Genomic DNA, 24,887 nt, shown 5'->3' with positions numbered 1-24,887 from the left:
CAGAGCAGCTGCAATAGCTGGTGTGTTTCAGGATATCTTCAGAAGGCATTCAGCCAAATACTGAGTGGATTTAACTATCCAGGAATGTAGCAATTGTCATAAAATCCCAAGCCTAAAAGGACCTGAAAATTAAACATAAAAAAAAAAAAAAGAAGAAAGTATATAATCAAATGTTCCTTGGATACTTCCACTACTCTCCTAAGTCAAGTCAAATTTGTTTCAAGTGTCTAATTGCATTCTCAGATGTGTGTTATTTTAGTGACACACAACAGTCCTAGAACTTGCTTACACTTGTCTGATGGGATTTAGAGAAAAAACAATGTTGTTAAACAAACCCATTAGGGGCTGATCTTGAGAGATATTCCATGCTCTCCAAATCGAGGTGAACAGAAAGGATCTAGCATGTGATCCAGCATTTGCTGAGTTACCAGGATTCATCAGCAGACACAGTAACACTGAGCATATTCCCCCTAGGACCATCAGCTGGCACAAGACTGCCATACTCAAGAAAAAAAGCAAGAGTTTTGTAGGGGATGTTGAATGTCTGTCCTCAGGAGGACCTGCACCTGGCATAAAGGGGTAGTGCATGGAGATACCACACCAGGATGTCTGGGAGATTAATCCTATGAATCCTGTGCTAAGATCCTTCTTGAGCTACAATTCTCCTTCAGTATAATGAACATTTGGATATTTTAGACTGTTTTCCCAAATTCTTACCGATATGTATCTTTGGATTTAACATCTTAGGCTGCCCACATAACTTCCCCATCTACAGCAGCTTGTTCCTGCATCAGCAGACAGATATACACATGCTGCATAAATACAACGCAAGTAGTGAAGTTGCTTACAAGCCAGATAATCTGCTTAGTTTCATCAGTAGTAGGTGAATTTCCATGTTGGCAGAGGCCAAGACCCAGACATGAGAAGACCTTTTTAATTGTCTTCATTGTATAAAATGGGTCTTGAGAAAAGCAGGGACACTGGAGATCAGAGAAAGGTGCACCGAAGTACATCACAGGAGGACATCCTAGTGTCTCCCTGTGCTGAAGAATTACCCACCATATGCACCAGCTCCACATCATTTTCACAGAAGAAGGCAGCAGGCTCCCACATCTGCCTCAAATGTCAGGCACAGAACACTGAGCTGACCCATAGCCTGTTAAGATACTGCCTTGTCTCTCTCTCTTGCCCTGAATATGCTCCAGTGCACATCAGAAACACAGGAAAGTGCACAATAGTCAATAATAAGTGCACGAAGGTTCCACTGGCAAGTATCACTCTCCTTGGTGACCTCTCCCACACCTTTGCACAAGGGATAAATGCAATGTCTGTCAATGAGTGAACTGAAGGCTCTATCAGGAAGAGAGGAGTGCGGATTTAAAGGCAGGGCTGTTGGAGGTGGCATGGTACAGATGATGAAAGCAGAGGGAAATAGAAGAGGGGTGAGTGGGAAGAGGTAGTGGATTTACACCCATGGAAAGAGGAGTTGACTTTTGACCATTCTTTTTTTTCAAAGGAGCATCCCCCAATAGTACCTCAGAATGGAAACTTTGCTCTGAAAAAGAGGTTTTGGCCTTGCAGGTGGCCCAGACACAGAATTTGCAAGGGAGCTTAAACATTGCATTGACACTCTCCCAGGGCCTCAGGAGCACATAAAAGTGAGAGACTGTTACATCCAAGTGATGGCCCAGATCTACTGCTTCCTAATGCACTTTATGTTAATTAAAGGGAGATTTCAAAACCATACACATTTTCTTGCCAAGATAATTAATTAATTTAGAAGCTTATGTAGTTAAAGAGTTTTTTAATTAAATTTTATTGTGGGGGACCGTTTTAGGGATGGATGCTGCCACAAGCTGAACATCTCCATAAGGGTGGTGAGTGCCTGGGTTTCCCTGTGGGATGAACCCTCAGTGCTGATGAGCTGGAAATCTCCTCTACTCTGTGGGGTCATGCCTAATGACTTGATCTCAGCAAACTGAAATATTCAGTCTCACAGACCCTAAAAGGAAACTCTCAAAAGCACTAGCTTCTGAGCCACTGTCTGCCTGTAGGAAGAACTTCCATGCTGCTAAAGGGGCTTTTCCTTCCTAGCAGGCCTTGGGCTCTCTCTGATGATGTTTTTTAACCCTCAGGCCATAATGCAGATGACTGTGGTGATGGGCTGACTCTAATACCAGCCCTTTCCATCTTAAGTGGTCTCTCTGGATCTTCCTCCCAGACAAATGTGCTCTCATTCAAGAAGATGAGGAAAACACAAGCTGTCAACCCCAGGAAACACTTCTCTCCCTGCATCACCCCCAAACTCGCAACCCTGCCTTCCTGACCTGCCCTGTAAGGACATAAATTGATTTCTGGCCCTGAAACCACTTAAGCTATATGGGAAGAGCTACAACCTCTTTGATTTATATTGAGAAACTGAGGGACAGGCAAGAGAATTCCCCCTTGGAGTCAGCAGCGAAGTGCTGCGTAGGGAACTATTTTACCTCATAGCATGGTTCTCTTCGAGAGCAATTTGCACATCCTTGTGTGATGTGCAAGTGAGAACACATGCAATACATCTCTATTTTTCTTCCCCCTTTTTATGACTGAATAATCACACAATCTTTCTTCCATGGAAGTCTGACTGCTGCTGTTTATTGCCCCCTGGAAACGGGATGACAACAGCCCACGGCTCCTCCACAGCAACTCGCAAAGGTCTCCTAAGCAGAGAATTATGCCCGTTGGAGGCAATAAACAGCAGGAACAGTAGAGTGACTAAGCACCAAAGATCCTGCATTTGTGTAAAATCTAGCAATGAAAAGGAAGCAAGGATGCCCTGGAGAATGGTGCCTTAGGAAAAATGTTTCCAGCATTTTCTAAAAATGAAGGTTTTTGTGCATAAAACACAGGCCAAATTCAAACTTCATTCCACTGCTGAGCCTGCCTGTGATCCTGGGTAAGACTTCTATGCTAAGCATCAAGACTTAATGAAAAACTGGTAAATCACAGGAGAATTGGCCCAGAGTACACTGAGATGTATTCTCCTGCTCTCCCTGAAGTTATTTGGGTGCCTGGAGATGCTGGTAGAGCCTTCTGGGTATCAGGAGAACATGCATGGATATGGAGTCTTTTCTATCTAAAGCCACCATGTGTTGGGACTCTGCTGCTGAGTCTACCCCTGACTGCCTCTGATGACATTTGGGGAACCCACATTTAGGCAGAAAAAAGATCAAAACCCCTAGGGATCTCAGCACAGGATACTGCCCACATAGTTGTTTTCTCTGAAGCAGAGCTGCACCTGCAGAAGCAATGGCACCACGTGTCCTGTAAAATCACTGTCCCAAAGAAATCCTGATGTACAAGGGAAAAAAAAATTAATCTCCTTTTGTTCTCCTCCCTGACCACCTCCTTCCTACACTTTTCTTCTTGATTCATTTTTATGTTCAATGATATAAATTTTCCAGGTCGGTGCTCAGTCCCTTGCTTGTGTGATCTTTACATACCAGCAGACATATGCAGAGAGATGAGAGGAGACCAAGTGCAAATCAATCCATTCCACTGACACTTTTATTTATCTATTTTCTTTCCCCATCTGCAACTGCTCAACTGCCTCTGTGTGTATGTGAAAGAGAGATGGGGAAAGGAGTTGGCATACTGGTAGAGCCACTGTATTTGCAACTGTAGGTGTCCCCTTTCCTTCCTACTACCCTGCTATCCATTGCTATCCATATGCATTCTTCTTTGTGGCAATTTTAAAAAACCAGTGTCCAATAGTTCCAGGGTGACAGTCAGGAAGCCAAGCCCAGACTTGATATTGGTGGCAAAGTTGCCTTGCTGCTGAGTGCATCAAAGGTTCCCAAGAGAAAAGCACCAGTCTGCAGCCTGAGCTGAGCTCTGTGGCTGAAACTCTGTGGCTGAAATCACACAGATGTACACTACCTATGGACCAGGCAGAGAGGAAGACTCTTAACACATACTGACTATTATATTTCATGGTTGTGACATCCAGCAGCCACACTGAGAGAAGAGACAGGAGTTTGCACTTTCAGGTTTGCATTTAACCATGACTCCCCACTGAAATGTGCAAGCCAACCATGGCACACAGTAGAGTTCTTTGCTCACTAGGCTTGGGCCAAGACCTAGGTTATTTAATGTAGTCTGTTATCACCTGTAATAATTTCTAATCTAATCCAAAATGACTCTGAATCATCACCAGTGGCTGTTAAGTTTCCCACATATTAAATAATTCACACAATCTCCATCTAGAGTATTTAACTTTTTCTGCAATCCTGTTTTCTCTTCCAGGAGCTAAGCCTCAAAACTCATGACCCACCAGGTATTTGCAGAGTGACATGCATTCAAAATGCAATTCTTTTTTAGCAGTGTTGTTATCACATAGTGAACTTGTTCCTGGAATGAGCATTGCTTAGGAGTTGTCAATACTTTAATCTGATTTATACAAGATGTGCTCTCCCTCTCTCTCCCTCTTCTCTCAAATAAACACTAATAAGTTCTCAACCTGGACAAATCCCAGGTAGTGGGATCAGTAACTGGCAATATATCAGCTTTGTTGCTGCAATCAGGGATGAAGCAGGGACAACTGAAAATGCTTTTCCCAGTTGTTTTTAATTCAGCTTGCAAATAGCTTGGTTCCTGTCTAAAGTATGACTGCCCTATAGGAATACACTTCAATTCTTATACTACTGTGTGCCAATTAAGTAATTAATGAAAGTGGGGAAAATCTATAAAAAAAAGTTGGTTTCATCCACAGGGAGCATTAATACTGCAAGGTGTCATGCCTATGAATAAAACCTGACAGCATCTGCAAATTCAGAGGGAACTACCTGTTCTGCCATTAAGCAATCAAGTTCAGGTGCTGATCAGATGATTTTCAAGACTTGGTCTTTAACTTGTCTGTGGGCTGGAAAGTATTTGCAGGGCACTTGGGGGTTAGTCTTTGTCCTCCAGAACTCAGTTGTCATTTTACAACCATATGTTGCATAGACATCACAGGACATCAAATTCTGCCAGCATGATATTGTGCCACGGTGCAATCTCAGTCAGCATCTTGATTTGATTTGTGCATTGCTTCACAATTCGCTCCAGGAGGGCTAAGGGTCCAATTCTGCAAACAGCTCTGCAAATGAGAAGTCATACCCACCACTGCTTACAGACCTTGACATCCAGCAGTGCTCTCAGAGCACGGAGCAGTGCCCTCCATCCTGGCAAAATTACATGGAAATGGTGGCCATTTCCAAACTTCACTTGATTTCTCTGTGTTACAGTGAATCCAGATGGACAACAGGGAAAGAATCAAGGGACTTGCTGAAAACCCAGCTGCTGCTTCTGAGCTTGGATTTTCCAGGTCAATACATTTCAATTTTTTCCACCAAAAGAGAGAAAACCTCACTCTTCCCCATTCAGTCTTAAGTCAAGCTCCTGCAAGATAATCTTAAAAGAAATTTCTTGCCTGTTAAAAGAGGAGACCCACTCCCAACCCACCCTTCTGCTCTGTCTTTGATTCAATAAACTCAGTGTTTGTACTGTCTCTGTATGTGTGCACCCTTGCATGACAAAGAGATCCAATCAGACAACTCTTGCACTTTTCTCCTTTCTATGGAGCAATAGGAATAGTTGCTTTATGGAGCAACTTCTGAATATGAAAGATAGAAAATGTCAAACAGACCATCAGAAATAACTGTTGTTAAAAGGTGTGATCAGCAAGGGAAATGTATTGCCTCAAAATATCATCTAGGATCAAAATGTGCATTTTATGGTAGACAGCTATGTGATGATCACATGATCTGTCACCTGAAACTTGGGTTTGATCCCTGCTACAAACAAAAGGAAGGATTCAGTGGACAGCCATGCTGAATGGGAGAAGTAGTTCCTTTATTCTTGTATTATAAGCTAATTCTCCTCATCTGTAATTGTCATTCTTATGCTTTTTAATGGACATCAATACTCCAAACAACAGAAGTTTCTTGGGTCCCAGAAGTTGAGCTTAGATAAACTTTTGCAATTCTCAAACCAGGTCATAAGCAAACTTTCTGTGGATCCTTCATAAAGCTTTCTCAGTGTTAGGCAAGAATCAGTATGTTACACAAAACATCAAATGAGAGCTTGTGGTTGAATTTTGACATATTTGACTACATGACGAACACTAAATTTGTTACTTACTGTACAATGTATAACATCTATATTTATTTATAGCCCCACTGAGGAAAGTACAACTTTGTTCTACTTACTTGTGAAGAACCCTGCATACCTGTGCCACCACAGGAATAAAAAATATTAACTGCATTATCACACCATTGAACTATTCATGCCACTCCTTCTCCCTCACCACCCCATATTAAGCCTTTTAAAGCCAAAAGTGGTGTAAATCTTTCTAAATGCCAGAGGACCATTTTGCTAAAACACTATCCATCTTCACAGCATGTCAGATTTCTGAATGGGAATGACTTCTTTGGAGGGAACAGGCCTATAACTTATACTACTTCTCATTTCCTGAAGCACTGGAATTGTGCTGCTCCCTAATGTTATTTTATTAAGATGTGATTTGTCATCATATTGCTGAAAACAAGATAAAATGCTGGCTAATTAAATTCCTTATTTAACTTGATGAGCATCTGCTTTCTGTAGTCATATTCTTTTAAACAGAACCTTTGAGGCTGTTTCTCAGGATCCGGCTATTATGATTTTTACTGTGATCAGAAAGGGGAAATGCCCTCCCTAAACAAAGCACGTGTACTCCCATTGCCTATGACCCTTGTTGTTTATAATAAGAGAGAGTATGGGCAGATTGCAGCAGTACCTTGCAAGCACACTGCCCTGACACTTCAGAGCACTCCCTGTTGTGGAATAATTGCTATCCCATGGAGCCCAGTGGAAATCACTGAGACAAGCTGGTAGCAAAATATTGCAGCTGACAGCAAGTGTTTTCTAGATCAGGCTGCTATACAAAATATAACAAACAAATCCTTGTGACTTCCCCCTTCTGTAGCAGATGAGATTCCCAACACGAAGGAAAATCTTCTCTGTTGAAGGAGCAGGCTTAACAAGCTTAAGCACACACTTCAAGTTGAGCATGAGTTGTTTGTTAAGGCCAGATTCTGGCTCACTTTCCAAGAATTGCACTCAGAGAGGTTTCTAAGATGAGAGCAACTTTCCTGCATCATTGGTTAAGTGAAGACTGGGGTAGAGGCGAGTCCTCTGCTGAGTCTACATTCCTAATTCAAGCAGTGGTCTTACATTGCCCTCATCTAGCCACAGCAGAGGATGGCAAACAGCTGTATCAGAAGCCACTGTCAGCTCAGGGCTTTTAGGAAAGTGTTGAGCATGCCACAGGTCTACATCTGTCTCTTGGAAGACCCCTTGGCATCAGACCTTGCATCCCACAGGACTCCAGAGGTGCTTTGCCAACTCCTTTTGTTCTGGATTATGCTTTCAGATCCTTCAAGGAAAGATGCTGCTCCTTTGAAAGAGTAAGGGACCATTAATATTACATTGGTGTAATATCACACCATTGACCTCCGATTCTACTGCTTAAAGGGTATTTCCATATCTCTGGGTCTCTTATGCACCAGGAGGAGAAGGGACAGAGAACTGTGGCCAGCTTTAACAAACAGGATCTTGGTACTTGGTTTCATATAAATACAAGGCCATAGCATTAGCTGCTTTTTCTGAGCTTGAAAACCAAGCCAATAATTTAAGCTCCAAAATAGAACTAGGAAAGCAACTTTGGTTTGTTTAACCTCATTTCCTAAAGAAATAAAGCTTATGCAGTTAAATTGTCTCTATGTGCACACACAAGCCTTTCCTTCTAATTTTGGCCCTTCTGCCAGTTCAACTGTGTTTCACAAAGATAAAGTTCTGTTGAGCATCTGAACAAAAAAATCCCAACCAATTGTGTAGAGCAGAGGGGTGTGCTCTGCTCCAGTCTTAAGAATGAGATACTGGAGAGTCTACATTGCCAGTGCCCTCACCCCAGCTGGATCACAGCTCATATTGTGTTAAATGCTGGTGTCTGAAGCTTTGGGAACACTGAATCTCAATGTAGGATGTGGGGTTTTTTTCTCTTTTAAATTTTTGTTCTGGGTGCCAGTGAGCTGCCCCCCACACTTGGGCTGCATGACACAAAAGATCTCAAGTACACTCAGCTTTGCAGCAGCTCTGTGAGGCAGTGGCCTGGCAGTGAAGTGGGGGCCATGTGCTGTGCAGACCATTGCTCTGGACAGGAGCTGTGGAGGGGAAGCCAGCCAAGAAGGACAGAAGGCAGAAAAGAGACCCTGCAAGCTGTTGGAGGGGTTGTATTATAGACAAGAGCAGAAAGGCTTCAGCATGCCAGGGAAGAACAAGCTGTGTAGATAAAAGAGGCTGCTTCAAAAGAATGGAGGGTGACTAATTTTTCTTGCTCTGAGTGGCCAAAAAGCAGGGAAAAAGAAGTGGTCTTCACTGAGCTGGAAGTCAGAGGAGGGGAGCAACCTTCTCATGCTAGAAAAACTCACAGAAAAGTCTCTACAAATGTCCTTTCACTAGAGCTTCAAGGACAGCAGGATTCAGCAAACTCCAAATTTTGTATTTGGTCCTACAAAGATGCTCAGGGAAAAGGCCTGAGCTGTCAAATGGGCCAAGAGGCCATGGTTCTTGATGTGCCTCAATGGCAGAGGGAAAGTAAAGGGGATTAACAGCTGTCTAAGGAAAGAAATCAGGGAATGGTAGGAGATGAAGGGTCAGCACCTCCCCAAACCAAAGTACACCCTGGCCCTCCAAGCCCAGGGCTTGAGTTCCTCATAAGGCAACTTCGACCTCCTTGAGGATCCCAAACCAGAGCAGAGGAAGCACAACTCCACAGCCTACACAGGACAGGTCTTGCAAAGAGTATTCAAGTCAGACCCTAGTAGCCTAAAAGAAAGATTTCTCCAGCTGGAACAAGCTCTGACAGTCCAGAGGCCTTTCTCTGACTCTCCTGCACCACAATCTTCTCTTAAAAGCTGACCTGTATGTCTCCAGTCCAACCACTTGACTGGTTTTAGCTGGGTTGGAACTGATAACATGATTAATTTATTTCAGAAGGTGCAACTACAAATTCTCCACAGCTGGTCAAAGATTGGTGCAATTGGGCATTGGTTATGGTCTCTGAGCACAGTGTGGGCTACTAAAACCCTCCCAGAAGCTGGGGCATCTCAGGACCCATAGTCTGGGCTGATTTCCAGTTCTCTGTTGGATAGTTTTGCTACACACAGCAGCCCTGCATGCAATTCAGCCCCAGCAGAGAGTGCAGGCTGGCCACACATCCAGCAGGAAAGAAGCCAGCTCTGTTCATGTGGAGAACCATCAAGGTGTGTTGGCAAAGTAGTGAAATGGGGCAAATGTTTTCAATGTGACAGTAGTAGGAGCTCTAAAGAGCTGCCCAAGACCCCTCAAAGGATAATCCATGAGATTCCAGAATGGCTCTGGAGTTTTGGGAGACTCATCATTCAGATATTAGCTGCTTCTCATTACAGGCAGTTCTGGCTCATTTGGAGCCAGCAGTCAGCAAATCCAGCCCATGAGAGGAGGTTTGCAGCATGATACAAATGATGCAAAGATCCTGCTAAGAACAACACTGAGAACACCATTTACATAATTTTTGTCACTGATGGGATCATTTCTTTGGAAGGATGTGAACCATTTCCACTGCAGCAGAACTGGGGTGCACTATCCTGCCCAGTCCTCCCAGGATTTTCACTCTGCATCTCTGCCCCTGACCCAGTATGTGGAGAGTGAGTCCAAGCCACTGCTGGAAGCATATTCTGACTGAAAGGACACCTGGAGTGCACCAGCAAACTGCTTGCAAGCAGCCTTTAGTTTTGTAGGTCTGTTCTCTGCATGGCCGGGCTGTTCCTTGTGTCTCGCTGAACTTGTGCCATATGGAGCAAATGCTTCAACGTCTGCCTGTGTCTGCCTGACCCTGCAACTCAACAGCTCTCTGCAAACGATGCCCTGCTCTCAACATTTCCATGAGCTGGGAACACTCCCTCAATGGGGCTTTTCCCACTCTTCCCAAGTTTTTCCCCACAAGATCTCTCAAGGCTTACGGAGCCATGTCAGAGACCTGGAACTGGATAGCTGCTGGCAGGGAGAAGGCGGCTGGAAACAGTAGCAGGGTTATGCTCTGCATGTTCCCTCTCTCTCTCATCCATATGTGACACTGGGATCTGATTTAGCTTTGGGCAGTTAAAACTGCGGCAAGAAAGAGAGAAAAAAGGTCTCTCATCTGCTCCTTTCTCTCTCTGCTGTGCAGCCACCTGGAGGCTGCTGGCTTGCAGGGGAAGAAAGGGCAAAGGCAGAAAATCTGGACAGAGACCACGAGGCTGTGCATCCCTTCCCAGCAAACACGCTCTGCAGCGAGACGACCTGGAATGTGCAAAAAGGTTGGATTTTTTTGCTTGAGAGAAGCTCCTTAGCCTGTGTTTTTCTTAAATGTGGTGTGTTTGCAAGTGGCTGTGTGCATGTGCCGTGCTCATGTCTGCGTGATTGCCAGGTGAGGAACAGCACTCCCAGGGTTGTGGTGTGTCTTGAGTTGCACCTCACTCTTCCTGCCTGCCTTGTTTTTCTTGGGCTGACAAGCTCCTGACTAATGGTAGTCACTGCTGCTTAATCAGGAAGCAATTTAATGATAACCTTTTCTAATTACCCAGCAGAGAGAAGAATGAATAAACTGTGAAGCAGCCAGCTGGCTCCAGTGTCCCGAGCCAAAGGGCTGTCAGGTGGGAGAATATGGTGTCTGGGGACAAGGATGGCAGCTCTGGGCCTGCCACGGGGCAGGGTGGTAAAATTCTGAGATGGGAGGGGGTTATGGTGTTCTCCTTTTCTCTGCTTTGTCCCCAGTTACTGCTCTGGTCACCCACATGGGCTTGTTCAGGAAAGACATCTCAATGGGTATAATCAAGTCCCATGTATAATTAAAACCCTGGGAGGCCCTTTTATTTTAACTTTTATTTTAATTTATGTAAATATGAGTAATCACCTTATTTTGAAGGTGTTCACAAAATCATAAACCAGCCCAAATTGGAAAGCACCTCAAAAGACCATCTGATCTACCCCTTTGTGAGAAAGGGAGCCTAGATGAGGTTATCTATCACCCTGTCCAGTTAGATCTTGAAAACCTTCAGTGATGGGGACCCCACTGTCCCTGGGGGAGGTTGTTTCAATGATTTATTGTTCTCAATGCAAAAAATTTCTTTCTCATATCAAGATGAAACCTCTTCCAATGTAATTTGAACATGTGACCCAGTGTTGCCCCTGAGGGACAGCACTTGTGCCAGGCTGCATAAAACCCATTGACTGCTGCCTTCTGCTGTGTCCTGGGAGCCAATTTCCTACCTATCTCACAGATCCCCCTTCCAGTCTATCTGGTCAGCTCATCCAGCAGGAGCTCATGGGAAACATGGTCAAATGTTTTGCTGAAGTCCAGGTTAGCAACCTCCACTATTCTCCCCACGTAGACAGAAAATGTCATTTGGCTGCAGAAAGTGATCAGGTTAATCTCTCATGATTTGCCTCCAGTAAATCTGTGCTGGCTTCCCCAGTCACCTGCTTCATTTGCTTTGTGATAGTTTCTTCGAAGACTGTACTACTTTCCAAGGATTTGGAGAAATATTAATGGGCCCATAGTTCCCTGTGTCCTCTTTTATGTTCTGTTTGTGGAAAGCCCTGACATGTGTCCTCTTCCAGCCTCCAGGAACATCCCCTCATCTCTCTGATCACTAGTAGTGTCCCAAGGGATCAGTGTTGGGCCCAGTCCTGTTTATTGGCAATCTGACAGGATTGAGTTTACCATTAGAACATTCATGGATGACACCAAGATGGGTTGGATTATCACTCTGCAGAGAAAAGCTGGACAGGTTGAGCTGAGACCAGGGTATGACATTCAACATGGCCAAGTGCCAGGCCCTGCACTTCATCCACAACCCCAGGCAGCTCTACAGGATGGGTGATCAGACATTGCAGTGGCTGCCCAGGGAGGCGGTGCAGCCACCATCCCTGGAGGTTTAAGGAAAGACTGGACGTGGCACTCAGGGCCATGGTGTGGTTGACCTGGTGGTGTCTGGTTTAGTTGGACTCGATGGTCACAGAGGTATTTTTCCAACCTAGCGCCAATATTCAAAAATGACAAAGCAGCATTAGCCAAAGCAGCTTTGCACCAATGCCAACTGCTGCTCCTAACCCCAGGGGGCAGACTCCTTCCCCACTGCTGTCCGCCCCGGCCGTACAGCGCTGGTGCTGGCTGGGGCAAGGATTCATCCTGGGACCGTCAGCAGTCCCCGCTCGGTGTAAGGGGCCTGAGCGAGTGATGGGACCGGCCCCGGGATGCCTCCACGGAACACCACAACTCCAGCGCCCCCGAGATGGCGCCGCGACCGGAAAACTACATTTCCCAGCGCACCGCGCGCCCTGAACGCAGCTCTTCTCTCCCGGCGTGCTGTACGCTCCCGCCCGCCCGGTGCCGCCGGGAGGTAGCGCAGGGCCCGCTGGGAGCTGTAGTCCCTCGAAGGCGCTCCGGGCCGTGCCTGCCGGCGGTGAGCGGGCGGCGGAGCCCCCGGGGCGGGCGGGGAATAAGGCCTGACCTCCGGGACCACGGGGTCAGTGGGTGGCGGCCGGAGGGCCCGAGGGACGGGGTGGGACGGGACCTCCGTGGAGTTTATGACGGAAGCGTGTCCGTCTCATGGGAGAGGAGGGGGCGAAACCCACCGCTCGCAGGGAGGTGAGGAGGGACGGGGCTGGCATCCCGCAGCGCCCGGGGCAGCGAGCGCCGGAGCGGGCGGGCTGCGGGGACGTGCCATGGGAGCCAGCTGCTCCCCTCTGTTCGAGCCAGAGGAGGTTCCTCAGGAGGAGCTGGCTGAGATAGCCAGGAACCGAAGGTGAACAGGGAAGATGGGCATGGTCCCATCTTTGCCAATTGGTACCCGAAATAGGACACACTTCCACCGGACTGTGCAGGGATGTGATCCCTTCCCTGCATGTGCCTTTGCAGGGCTGGCTCTGCAGTGTTGGGTGTCCCTGTGCTTTGCTGTTTTACTAGTTCTGCTGGGAATTGCAGAGAACAGTACTCAGAACTGTCGTGGAATAGGAATTTTCTCCTTTTCCCGTATGTTTTATCTATGCAGGACTGGCATGCAAGGCCTCATCAGTGTCTGTCACCATCTACTTGCTGATAATGGCTCAGCATTGGTGTGACAGTGCTGGTCTGCTAGATTTGTGTAGGATCAATTGCAGTAATACTCAATCACTGATAATAATAAGTTATCAATACAATAGTAATTTGTTCTTTCCTTTTTTTTTTTTTTTTTTTTTTGCAGAGTGGCCTGCCGTGCTCTAAAGAAGCAGGTGCCTCTGTGATTAATTCCCAATGTAGTTTTGGTACAGATTTGTGGTTGGAGTCGTTGAAGATGTCATCAGGCCTTACAGAGGAGCAGAAGAGAAGGATTGAAGAGAACCGCCAGCTGGCCTTGGCTAGGAGAGCAGAGAGGCTGGCGGCCCAGAGAGCTGGGCACGGGGGCATTGCTGCAGCTGCACAGAAAGAACAGAGTCTGGGCAATCCGGGAAACTCGAAGGAAGGAAACAATCATGGGTTCACCAGCCAGCACCGACAGAATCCAAACATGCCTGTGGAGCAGAAGAGCTGTCTGCAGAAAGGCTATAACCATTACATAGCAAACCAACAGATGGCTGGCTCACACAGAGAGCAGCAAAAGAGTTGTTCAGAGGACTCAGAACATGCAAGTGGCCTTAAGCAGTTCCCTGCAATGAATTCTCAGAGTTACTCCCATAAACATCACTCGGATGCTGATAGTCAGGAACATGGACAACACACTTCAGTTAATCACGGAACATTCCAGCAGCCCAAATGCTACCCAGCTTTCAAAAACCCCACAGGACCACCTCATCCAAGACTCATTGATAATGGGCACCCTGATGGTAGTAAAGATTTACAAACTCAGAACAAATCTGCCATTAAATATGTTTCTACACCAAGCAGTGCTGCCCTAAGTGATTCAGAAATGCTGATAAACATGAACAGACTGACAGAAAGAACAGGGGGAGGTTTTGTCTCCCAGGCCAGTGGTAGGATGCAGAAACTGACCAGCTCTGCTGCTGTGGGCTCTACCTTTGAAACTGCCTCTCACAAGAAATCAAATAATGTTACAAAAGGAAAATGTGTGAAATTTGGGGAAGACCGATTCCAGGTTGAAATAGGGTATAATGCTGAGCTTATTGCTGTGTTTAAGAAGGTGCCAAGCAAAGCTTATGGTAAGAATTGTTTGCTGCTATTTGTTTTAAATTGGGTTAAAGCTCTGGCATCTGCTGCTACTGCAGTTGCTACTTGCTCTTACCAGTGTACCTGTTGCTGGGGAGGAATATGTGGTATTAATGGGGGATTAGAGAAGTAAATTCAGATTAAATTGGATAGAAATTCTGGACCTAAATAACTTGAGCTTGGATTTAGAAAAGAAGCCAGAAGCCTTGCTTTATGAGCAGTGTTTGTGAAGTTTAGTGGCAGCAGCTGGTCAGAGTTTTTTGGAAGTGAAGGAAGTGAAGTTAGTCAGAAATTGGGATGTGATGATGACTCACTTCACCCATAGTTCAGAATTATGATCTTGGGTTACAGAGAGCAGTGGAATCTTTCCCTTTTGATTTTCCTCTGATCTTTTAATCCTACCTTTATTTGTTATATTTTGTATTTGTTTTCTTTCATGTGTTGCTGATTCCTGTGAATGGCTGTTGCATTCTTCTTGTCTTAGTATTGATATTCCCCATGGATTTTTCTGGTGTCATGTAGCTGTAAACTTGGGCATAGCTGTTTTTCAGATGTGTGACAAAAAGTTTGCATGAGTTGATTGAATACTTTCACCTTGCATGAACATTTCATACCACCATTATTTTTCTGATTAATATTCTGCCCTATTACTCTTGCCCTACTTTAGATCCTGCTATGAAAAAATGGAATTTCAGCATGCAAGATTACAACAGTCTCTGTAAGTAAATGTTGAATGCTTAAAAACAAGTGGAATATTGACACCCCTCCTTCCCCTGCTTTCTATAGTTACTGTTTAGCTTTGTTAGTATCTTGAGTAATAAAACTACTATTTAAAGGTAATGTTCATCTTTTAGGCATTTAGCTCATTACATTTTCTGATACTTTGTAGTTGATTAGAAATAATTTAATTTTTCATGTAATCTAAATACCAAGCACAGGTTGCACTTTTTCCTGCCATTGAATTTTTCAGCAACCAGCAAGATCATAGGAAAATAACCTGCTGTGTTGGTATTTGTTTTGAATTTGTTTTGAAAACTGAGTGTGTTCCAGTGGCTAATGCTTAATTTCTGGGTCCATTCATATATTTTCTTTTTGAATAGCTCTTATTTAAACACTTTTATTATTAATTTTGTGTTTCAGAAAAGGATAAAGGGTAATTCGCCAGGGTTTTGAGTGAGACTGAAAGTGAATTTCCTGGGTTTTTTTTGTTTTTTTTTTTTTGGTATAACAAGAGGGGGTTTATCTTTTTCTTCCTCTCCTGTCATCTTATTCTGGAAAGATTGAGAGATGATAGAGGCAAATACTTCAGGCTTTTCAAAAGCACACTGTATTGAAGTGAGTGATAAATCACTATTGATTTCAGTGGGAACAGAATTAGGCCTGTGTTGAGCACTTTAAAAAACCACAGTTGAGTGCTGGTATTTTAGCTTCCCATGTGGGTTGCCACACATTTATAATTTAAATGCTGTTGGCTTGCTTGAAGTGTATCAAGTACAGATGAGAGCAGAGTCTCTATACCAAGGAATGAAGAAAATGGTTTTTAGAAATCAGGCATTTTTCTTTAAAGCTATAAAATATGTGAGTACTCTGTGGAAAGTTCCTGTTTACAAGTGAAGACAGTATGTGAGGAACATTGGCCTGTGAAATTGGGGAAAATAGCCTGAGAAGAGGAAATGAACTTAAAAGGGCTTTGAAAATGTAACAGTGAAAGTGTAAAACAATTATTTTTTAAAGTTCCCACCTGTAATTTAGTTTTTTCTGAATAATGTGGTCCTATATCACTTTTTTATTCTTTGTACTATGAACATGCAGTCAAGCCTAGAAACAAATTTTGAAATAAAGGAGTAAAATATGCTTTTTGCCCCTCTAGTTTCTTTCAGTTTTAGTTGTAGAGAGGACTTCTAAGTACACAATATTAAACCAGTAGCATCTAAAATATTTTACTTGGTGCATTAGGAGGAAAAGGTCTAAGCTGGTGGTTTCTAATCCCTCTAATTTAAAAATTATTTTCAGTGGATTTTAAAATAAGGTTGGATGATACCCAATTTATTAATTGATTAGGAAGAAATTGTCTGAAGTTCTTTATCCATTTTCACACTTTGATCACTGAACTTCAAGTTTGTATTTTTTTGTTGCGTATCATTTTTCTAGACTGCTCACAAAGAAGCAGAGTGGATCATGATGTGCAGCTGAATGCTCAAAGGCCTGGATTCACCTGGGTTTGTTTTAAACAGCTCCCAGAGAGGGGAAGTTGCCTTCCACAAGTACTTGGAGGCAGAGTGTGCTTAATGGTCCCCTGCTTTTGAGTCTAATGGACTCTGGAGATGTTCATGGATTTTTGTGTTACTGTAGTATCTGTGAGGTGGAGGCTTGGGGACAAACTTCACCACTTTGGTGCTTGGATAGCTGTGTTCTCAGGCTAACATCTGTAAAATGCTGAGTCCCTCCTCTCACCATGCCCTGGCATTGTGGCAGAGGTGATTGCTGGTGATGGGAAAGGCAGGAGTGCAGATGGCTGGGTGGAAGTGCAAGTCTAACTGTAGGACATGGATTAAAGGGCAACGAACTTAAATTGTAACAAAAGAGATTTAGGAATTTGGGCTAGATTGCTTCCTACAGCATTGTGAATAGACAGCATTCCTCCTAGATGGATTGTCTATCAGACATTGACATGAGGCAGGAGACAGATATTTTTAAATCGTTCTCCTTTGCTGTTTATGGAAGCACCTTCCCATCTTTTCAGACACATCCTGTTGGTCACCATGCTCCTGTCCCTGTGATTTTCTGACTGAAAGCACTGTACAGCTGTGTGTGCAATTTACTGCTGAATGTGCTTCTGCAGATCATTTGCCCTGGCCTAGGGAGCCACATTTTAGGATTGCTGACAGAGAGGGAGCTTAGTGCAATCACAATGCTGGACAGGTCCTTGTTCACTTATGTCTTCTCCTTGCCCCTGCTGTATTCTCTGTGGAAAGTCCCACCAACCTGCTTCTCTGAGCCATTGCTTTCTCTGTTTTTTTTTTTTTTTTGTCCCTGTGAATGAAAGCAGAGAATCATCATTCCTTTCAAACTTGTGTATGTTCTTTGTTATTAATTCTTTTCTATATCTGTATGCTTTTCTCCCTAGTGGAAGAAGCAAATCAACTTTCATCAGTAATTCTGGCACCACTGGAAGGAGAAAATGTGGTTGGCTTGGCATCAGGCTCTCATTTTGTTGGCAGTGGGGTTGATGTGAAATCCCTCTTGAAGATGTGCAAGAACTGGAAGAAGCCCTCAGCTCTTGTCAGAGGGAAGTGTGTGCTCATCTCTCGCCTGCGATTTGAGGTGGATATTGGGTATTCTGCAGAAGTGATCGGGCTGTTCAAACAGATGGATTCCAGAAATTATGGTGAGCCTCCTGCTGTGTCTGCTTTCTAATAATGACCTTGTTGGGGCTGTTCTTGCTTCATGGAGGAGAGATTGTGAGAATACACAAAAGCCTAAGATAATGTGCTTTTATGAAGATTTTGGAAGATCTTGTAGTTCTAGTTAGAATTGTGTTTGTTTCCAGAACTTTATCCCTGGCTGAGGTAATATTTCAGATCTCAGCATGATCACATTTACATTTACTGTAAATGAGGTGGGTTGTGCTGATGATTTGCCAGCAGTACAGAGACCATGCAAAGTTCTTGTCTTTATTATCAAATGCAGCTGGACATTCTCTTACTTCTGCTTTACCATGCTGTACAGTGTCTGCAACTGCCTCAGCAGATTTAATTTACCAGGAGTTTTACCAATGTTTTCAAGAGCACTTTGTAGAGCACTTTTTATGTTGGCATTCAGATTTCAATGGTAAATTTTTTTTCCACTTACAATTTGGGAAATGAGACACAGAGTGATGAGGTGACATGCACAGTGTCACAGAAGGTCAGCGACAGCATGGATAAAAAATTCTGGAGTTCTAGTTCTTTGGACAGGGCTCACTGAACTCTCTGTGTCTTTACCTGGCTCTCAATTCAGTGTTCTTTCCCTGGATGTTGTACACAGATGCTACCCAGGGATAACCCTGCCATATAGGTCTGGCATTGATGTTACATTTTGGATGTTGATGATAACCATCATTTCTACAAGTGTGGTCATATAAATCTTCTCCAAACTGTTAACATGACAGCAAAGAGAGGAGAATTAATTTTGATCAATGTAAGGATTCTTCTAAAATGGCTCTGAAATGCAGGGGATATAGGTAGGTAGGCATGCTCTTATGGACAGAGAATTCCATCTTTTTTTAAAAGAGACTTATGACAGTGTTTATTGTAACTATTGCAGATATGAATACCAGAAAGTGGAATTTTCTGCTGGAGGATTACCCCAAACTGAGTGAGTAGCTGTGTTTCTCCAGTGAGGGAGAACTTCCTGTGCATCAGTTTCTGTCTGGATTTTTGTCTTTTTGCATCTGTATAATGATGCTGAAACTGTGACTTGCCGAACTGAAATGCAGAACTGTATTTTGGTGTGGGATTTTTTTTAATAGATGCAACTTTGCAGAATAATCCAGTCTGCAGCATGCTTCTAGCACATCTGCTTCTTGGTTTTTTTGTTTATTTAAGTTTATAGAGTGCTTTGAGATGAATAGCATTACACAAGTCCTAAGTGTTATAACTATTATTTATCACCCCAGTCTGCATGTTGTGTTTGCTTTGGTGCTCATATGAGGGTTTGTGGCTCTGGAATTTGGTTGGGTAAGTTTCAGAAGGATAATAAGCCAGGTGCTCTGTACACATCCTCAGGAAGTGTGAGTATTTCAAGCTAAAATGCTGTTTCTTAGAGTAGCTTTTCTCCAGCATGGGCTCCTGCTTCTATGGGATACCAGAGTGTGTTTAATAATTGAGTAAGTGCATGCTTCTATGGTGCATGTCTTAATAACATTAATAATGGCTGTAGGGCTGAAAGCCATGTGGTGGGGCTGTGTAGGAAGGCCAGGTCTTGAAAACAAGTGAGTGTGTCTTGGAGGAGACTGTTATGAAACTGCAGGGTTGAAATGCTGACATTCCTGATTTTGATGTGTGCTGATGATCCCTCACAATTTGGTCAAAAGGCCTTTTGTACGTGCAAAGGGCCTGATGCTGTAGCATGTGCCAGGCAGTCTGAGCAGACACCTCACCTCCTAGTCTGTCATAGGCTTGGTCATGCTGGCTGGCAGTTGTACACATTACATGAAGTATTCAGAATCCCACAGATTTGAGGAAAGGAAAAAAAAAAATTCCATGAATCTTGCAGAGTGTAATTTGTGAGGGCATTTGAGGATTCCAGCACGTGCCTTTTAGAGGAACAGCATTTGCTTTGTTGCCTGTTCATTTGCCTACATCAAAATTAAAAAAAGAGAATTTAGGAAGGCTGGTTGCCATTTCCAGCAGAGAGATCTGTTAGCTGGGAAGTGTTTGTAGAGGTTAATATCTTTGCCTAGTTGCTCAGTCATCTTTATATAAAGGTCACTTCACTAAAAACTGTCTGTTGGATGAATCATGCTAGTGGCAGATATATCTTAATCACTCTCCCAGCTCATGTACCGAACAATAGCAACAGAATTATCAGTGAGCAAATTGTAGCAATTATGCTAACACATAGCTCTGTCTGTGAGTGTAATAACAAGCTTGTGCTGTTCTTTGGGTGAATTCCTGCTATTGAAGTATAAATTAAGCTGGAGAGTTTAAAAAGTTTGGTCACTGCCCAACCACAAATGGAAATCTTTTCATATGTATATTTCTTGGAATTGCTTTCCCCTTTTATATGGCAGGGGTCCATCCTGCTGTTTTCCTCTTGGAGACAACTGAAACAAAAATACCTAACTGAATTCTGGTGCATTTACTGCTGGTGTAGTGAGTTCTTATTTTAGTTGCTTTTCCAAGCAGGTTTTTTTTGTCTTCCGGACTTGATATACAAACCAAATACTAAAGAAAAAATGAAGCTGCTTCCTGCAATAAAAATCTGTGCACCTGCATTTGTGTTCCTAGTGTAGACAGATGTGTCTTTGATTTCACAGTCGCTGGACAAAAATTATTAAGTAAGTTTTCCTGGTCACAGCTCACTGCATCTTTAAAACCTATGGTTATTTTCTTAGAAATTAATTGTTGGATAAAAAAGAAACATTTTTATTTTGGGGGGGGATAGGATAGAGAGGCTGCTGAAGGAACCTAAAATAAGGTCATCCAGGAGGAGAATTGGCTAGATGCTGTGATTGTTATTATGCATGGGTTGAAAAGATGAAGGCTCCAAGATCTTGGGATCCCTTTAGTCCAGCTGGGAAGGTCAAGTTGTGAGGCTTCATGGGTGAGTGAACAGTAGTATTGAGGAACTGAAGTGGCTGCCTGTAGATTGGTTCTGGCCTGTAAGTTGCTTCTGTCCAGGAGAATAGCAGTGGCCACCAGCTGAGCAGGGAGGTGCTGTTGATCCTGGAGGATGCTGTTGGAGTGATGCTGCTGATGGTACAAGAGCTGTGTCTCTGAGTCTTGAGGTGCTTCCTGTTTTCTTACCCAATGTGGTAAATAAGTGTGGAAAAGTGAAAGCAGAACTCAACTGGGTGAATTCAGGGAACAGGAGAAGAGAGTTTTCAAAATGGAAGATGAATTATGCTCTTTAAGTAACTGTCTTGGGTAATTTCTGATGGTTTTGGCACAGTGAAAGCCTCAGAGGTACAGAATCCCAAGGTCAAGATAAAGTTGCCCCTGCTTTCTAGGCTTCAGGAACTCTTTTGTTCGAATCTCTACTTTCCTTTCTGAGTAAAGTGTGCCCTGAGCTGCCCTCAGCATGAATAATCCAGCTCCAGCTGTATTAGTAACAATCATCTCTGAATGATGGCATCAGAGTTTGTTTTTTTATAACCAAGTCTAAGTACGAGGGGAGGAGATGTGATTCATCATGTGGCTCTGAAATAGACTTTATGGAAGAGGCCAGGCTAACACCTGTGCATGATGCCATGATTTCTGTGAGCTGTTTAAGGACAGGAAATTATATTTTTGAAGAGGTTGAGGGTTGTGTCCTGAGATCCATAATGGAAGTTGTGTGCATGTTGTCCCTTCAGATAACAAACTGCTGTGCTCTTTGCAGTGGTGGTGTTACTGAACCTCGCATCTGTGGAAGTGGAGCCACTGCCTGAAGCAGTAATTAAGACCTTTGCTGCTCATCTCCAGAGGTGTCCATCACAGACAGACATTCCTGATGCTGACCTTTCAGTAGTGGACTCCAAAATCGTGACGAGCCTCATGCCCTTTCAGCGGGAAGGTGTGAAGTATGTCCTTTTTGCATGCTGTTAAGCACTGGAACTGGGGAGTTTATATTGGTGCCCGGGTTGCCTTCTTGTCCATGGAGGGTTTCTGTAGAGCCTGGGTCTATTATACTCTGGCACTTTGGGTTTTTGATTGTTTGGTATAGTGTGGTTTGTTTGGGATTTTTTTCAAATTTTTTTATTATTTTTTGAGTGACATGTCTGTTTTGTTTCTAGACAGAATTCATCATGAGTCAGGTGGAAAGTAGTATTTTGCTAGTATAAAAAATTGTTCAAATTAAATGATACATCTCTGATCTGCCTCTTGTGATTCAGTATGTACATAATTGTCATATGATTTTTTATTTTGTAAGGTAATTGGTTTTTTTCCCAAGTGCATCTCTTCTGTTGTTGTTGTTTATTGAATATTAAAAAAGGAACCCAAGCCCTAAAGGATTTAAAATTACTAATTATATGTACAGATACAAATTTAAATGTCCTTGTCCCCATCATATATGATCATTAGTTGTTGATTTCAATATGCAGTCCAGTACAGTCTGTACTTAATGGTCTTAAATTGCTATTGTTTTTAGTAATAATTTCTTAGCTCAACCAGAGTGAACTCTGGAACACAATGTGAGTAATATAATGGAAAGAATGTGCTTTAAGTAATTGTAAGGTCTTGAGGCTACTTCTCATATGAAATCAAAATCTCTAAGGACTGGGCTGAAACATTCTGTTCAGGAGCTTCCAAGCTTTGAGAGATTTGTGAGTTGCTCCCTTGTATGAAGACTAAGGGAGAAAATCCAGGTTTACTGAAGAACCCAGATCACTTCCAGATGATCCACTTTAGAGGCTTGGCCATGACTTGTGCTCATCCTGGTTGCCAGATTTCCCATTTCTTGACTCCTGTCTCCCTGTGTTTTCCCCAGTTTTGCAATTTCCAGAAATGGACGTTTGCTCCTCGCGGATGACATGGGGCTGGGCAAGACCATCCAGGCCATCTGCATTGCTGCCTATTACCAGCAGGAATGGCCCCTGCTGGTGATCACTCCTTCTTCTGTGAGGTTTACATGGGCAGAGGTACTGTGAGCTTGGCCATGTGCACGGGGTCAGTGAAGAGCCTGTGTGATGGTTAGACTGCATTGTGCTGTGCAAAAGTTAAACTCCTCATGTATTCAGGCAAAGAAACAAAAAATTGTACTGATTTAGAAACTTGATGGTGGGAAATTGCTTGGTGTGGACTGCATAGTATATGCCTATTTTTTTTTTTTTGGCTGATTTTCTTTTTCTTGTTCAGCTGATCTGTTGGGAAGAGGGACAACTAGAAAAAGTGTGTCCTCTTGACCCTCTGTTAACTTTGTTCCTGCAAGTCAGTTGGCTCCAAGAGGGCATTTTATTCATCAGTGTTGAAGATAATAGTTACATTCAAGCAATTGTCTTCTATTCAAGCCCATCACAGCAGTATTTGCCAGTTCCTTGGCTGGAACAGGGGCCCAGATGCTGGGATTCTCCACTCTGTTCAAAAGACCCCATTATCATCATCATTAAATGTCTGTTATAATATGTCTTTTGGCCTGTCCAGTGGATGCTGCTGACTCCACTGAGTCCTTTATTAATGTTGGTCAAAGCCCAAGAAAGCTTGTATGGTTGAGACATGTGTCTTGAAATAAATCATTGCCATGGTTTGGGCACTGGGGCTGTTGGGTTGCCATAGGCTAGTGAAACGTTCACTGTGGGAGAAAAAGGTGAGCCAGAGCTTTTAGGTCAGTAAATTCTATCCAGAGGAGGAGGAGGTGGGAGTTCAGCTTTTCCTGGAATGTTGCATTGATGAGAAAAGTATTGATTTGTATTTGTTGTTTTTTTGCTGTAACCAGGTTTTTAGAGCATCCTGGTGCGTGTTTTAATATCCAGTAGTGCAACAAAATGCAGGGTGAAAAGAAAATAAAGTTGTTTACTGATAAAGGGAGTGATGCTCATCATATTTGAAATCTCAAGGTCTGTAGACCTGTGGGACAACACCTAACCTGAATCCATTGCTTCTGTGGATATCTGCCAGGAACAGTTTGGGCCTACATCAGGTTTTCTGAAGTATTGGGCAACTGCAAATAAACTGCATTCTGCTTTAGGAGATGTAGGAAATATGAGGCATTTTTGTCTGGTTGGTTTTTTTTTTTATTAACTTGAGTGCTTGATTTCTTCCTTCCCCTACTCCCAGCTGCCCAGGAGGCTCTTGTGGGAGATGTTTCATTAGACCATTTGCTTTAGAGATCTGGTTGATTTTTGAGTATGTAATGGATGCAGATGTAAGAAAAATATGTCACAGAAGTTCAAAAGGTGAAATTTATTATAGTCTGTAATCTGCTCAGTTCATTCTAGTACAGATTTGTTTTACTGTAATGGTAGAAGTTTTTGTGGCAAATTGGCAGAAATTTTCTTCATCATAGCAATATCAGTGTTTTATTGTTGCTTTCTGTGCTCAGGTCACTGAGTGACTTTATAGTCAAGGTGCCATAGAAAGCTGGGAAGGGCAAGGTAGTCTTGGGTCAGAAGTGTTGCACCCACATGCACCTGGAGTTCAGCATTGAAACTTAAATAATTAACAGGGTAGTTTCATAGCACTTCTAGTGGTCTAAGGTCAGCACCCTATGAAAAATTCAGGATCATTTTTATGGTGTAAATTAGTCACATGCCCTTTATAAAAGGAGAGGGCAGAACAGTAGGAGTTTCTGGGTACTTTCCTTTTGCTGCCACCTTTGTCTTAAATTTTGACATGGTGTCAAGCACACACTTTTTTGGTTGGCATCTAACCTTGCCTGTGTGTTCAGTCATTTTGGTTGTGGTGCTTTCAGTAAGTGGAGAAAGATAGTTAATTGTTAACTCTCTCACATCCTGAGAAATGTGAGAAGCTCACATTTAACTCCTCCTGCTGCTGCATGAGGCTGCTGAACAGTGGAGAGGAATGATTGTGGTTGGGGGATTTCAACAGGCAAAGCTCCTAGAGACAGAGATGCCATTTCTCATCACCATTTGGTTACATTCCTGTAGGCACCAGATCCTGATGGGCCCAGACAGTTTTCTGCAGAGCAACATCAGCAGAACTCAAACCTTGCAGAGAGCTTGGTGTCACTGGGGACAGAATTACAAAGGAAATAGTGGGTGGTCTGGCTAACAGATGGGTTTGGGGGTGGATATCTTGCTCTGGTGTGTGGAGCATTTCAAGAGGTTGATTGAATGACAATTACCACATGAATTTCAGCTACTGTCATAGAGCAGCTGGTGTGTTGTCAACTTGATCTTTTAATTTTGTTTTTTTGTTGTTGTTGTTTTGGGGTTTTTTTTGTGGACTTTTTAAGAAGA

The 24,887-nt window shown here is 43.4% G+C and overlaps 1 protein-coding gene across 4 annotated transcripts in view; it reads left to right on the top strand.

The window, feature by feature from the left end:
* The first annotated feature begins 12,448 nt into the window (after positions 1 to 12,448).
* SMARCAL1 (SNF2 related chromatin remodeling annealing helicase 1) overlaps positions 12,449 to 24,887 on the top strand; it is a 33,893-nt gene continuing 21,454 nt past the window's right edge. The window contains exons 1-7 of one of the 4 annotated variants that reach the window (XM_079310797.1): positions 12,449 to 12,548; positions 13,329 to 14,280; positions 14,955 to 15,005; positions 17,415 to 17,675; positions 18,593 to 18,643; positions 21,371 to 21,551; positions 22,460 to 22,610. In XM_079310797.1, the coding sequence (XP_079166923.1) occupies positions 13,419 to 14,280; positions 14,955 to 15,005; positions 17,415 to 17,675; positions 18,593 to 18,643; positions 21,371 to 21,551; positions 22,460 to 22,610 (1,557 nt within the window). In that variant the 5' untranslated portion in view covers positions 12,449 to 12,548; positions 13,329 to 13,418. Of the gene's footprint in view, positions 12,734 to 12,874; positions 12,891 to 13,328; positions 14,281 to 14,954; positions 15,006 to 17,414; positions 17,676 to 18,592; positions 18,644 to 21,370; positions 21,552 to 22,459; positions 22,611 to 24,887 lie in introns of those variants that run through there. The other 3 variants (XM_079310800.1, XM_079310799.1, XM_079310798.1) reach the window with 3 other exon arrangements.

This window comes from Erithacus rubecula (assembly GCF_903797595.1).
Source record: "Erithacus rubecula genome assembly, chromosome: 8".
In the NCBI taxonomy this organism is placed as follows: Eukaryota; Metazoa; Chordata; class Aves; order Passeriformes; family Muscicapidae; genus Erithacus; species Erithacus rubecula.
This window is presented reverse-complemented; position numbering and strand designations above follow the sequence as displayed.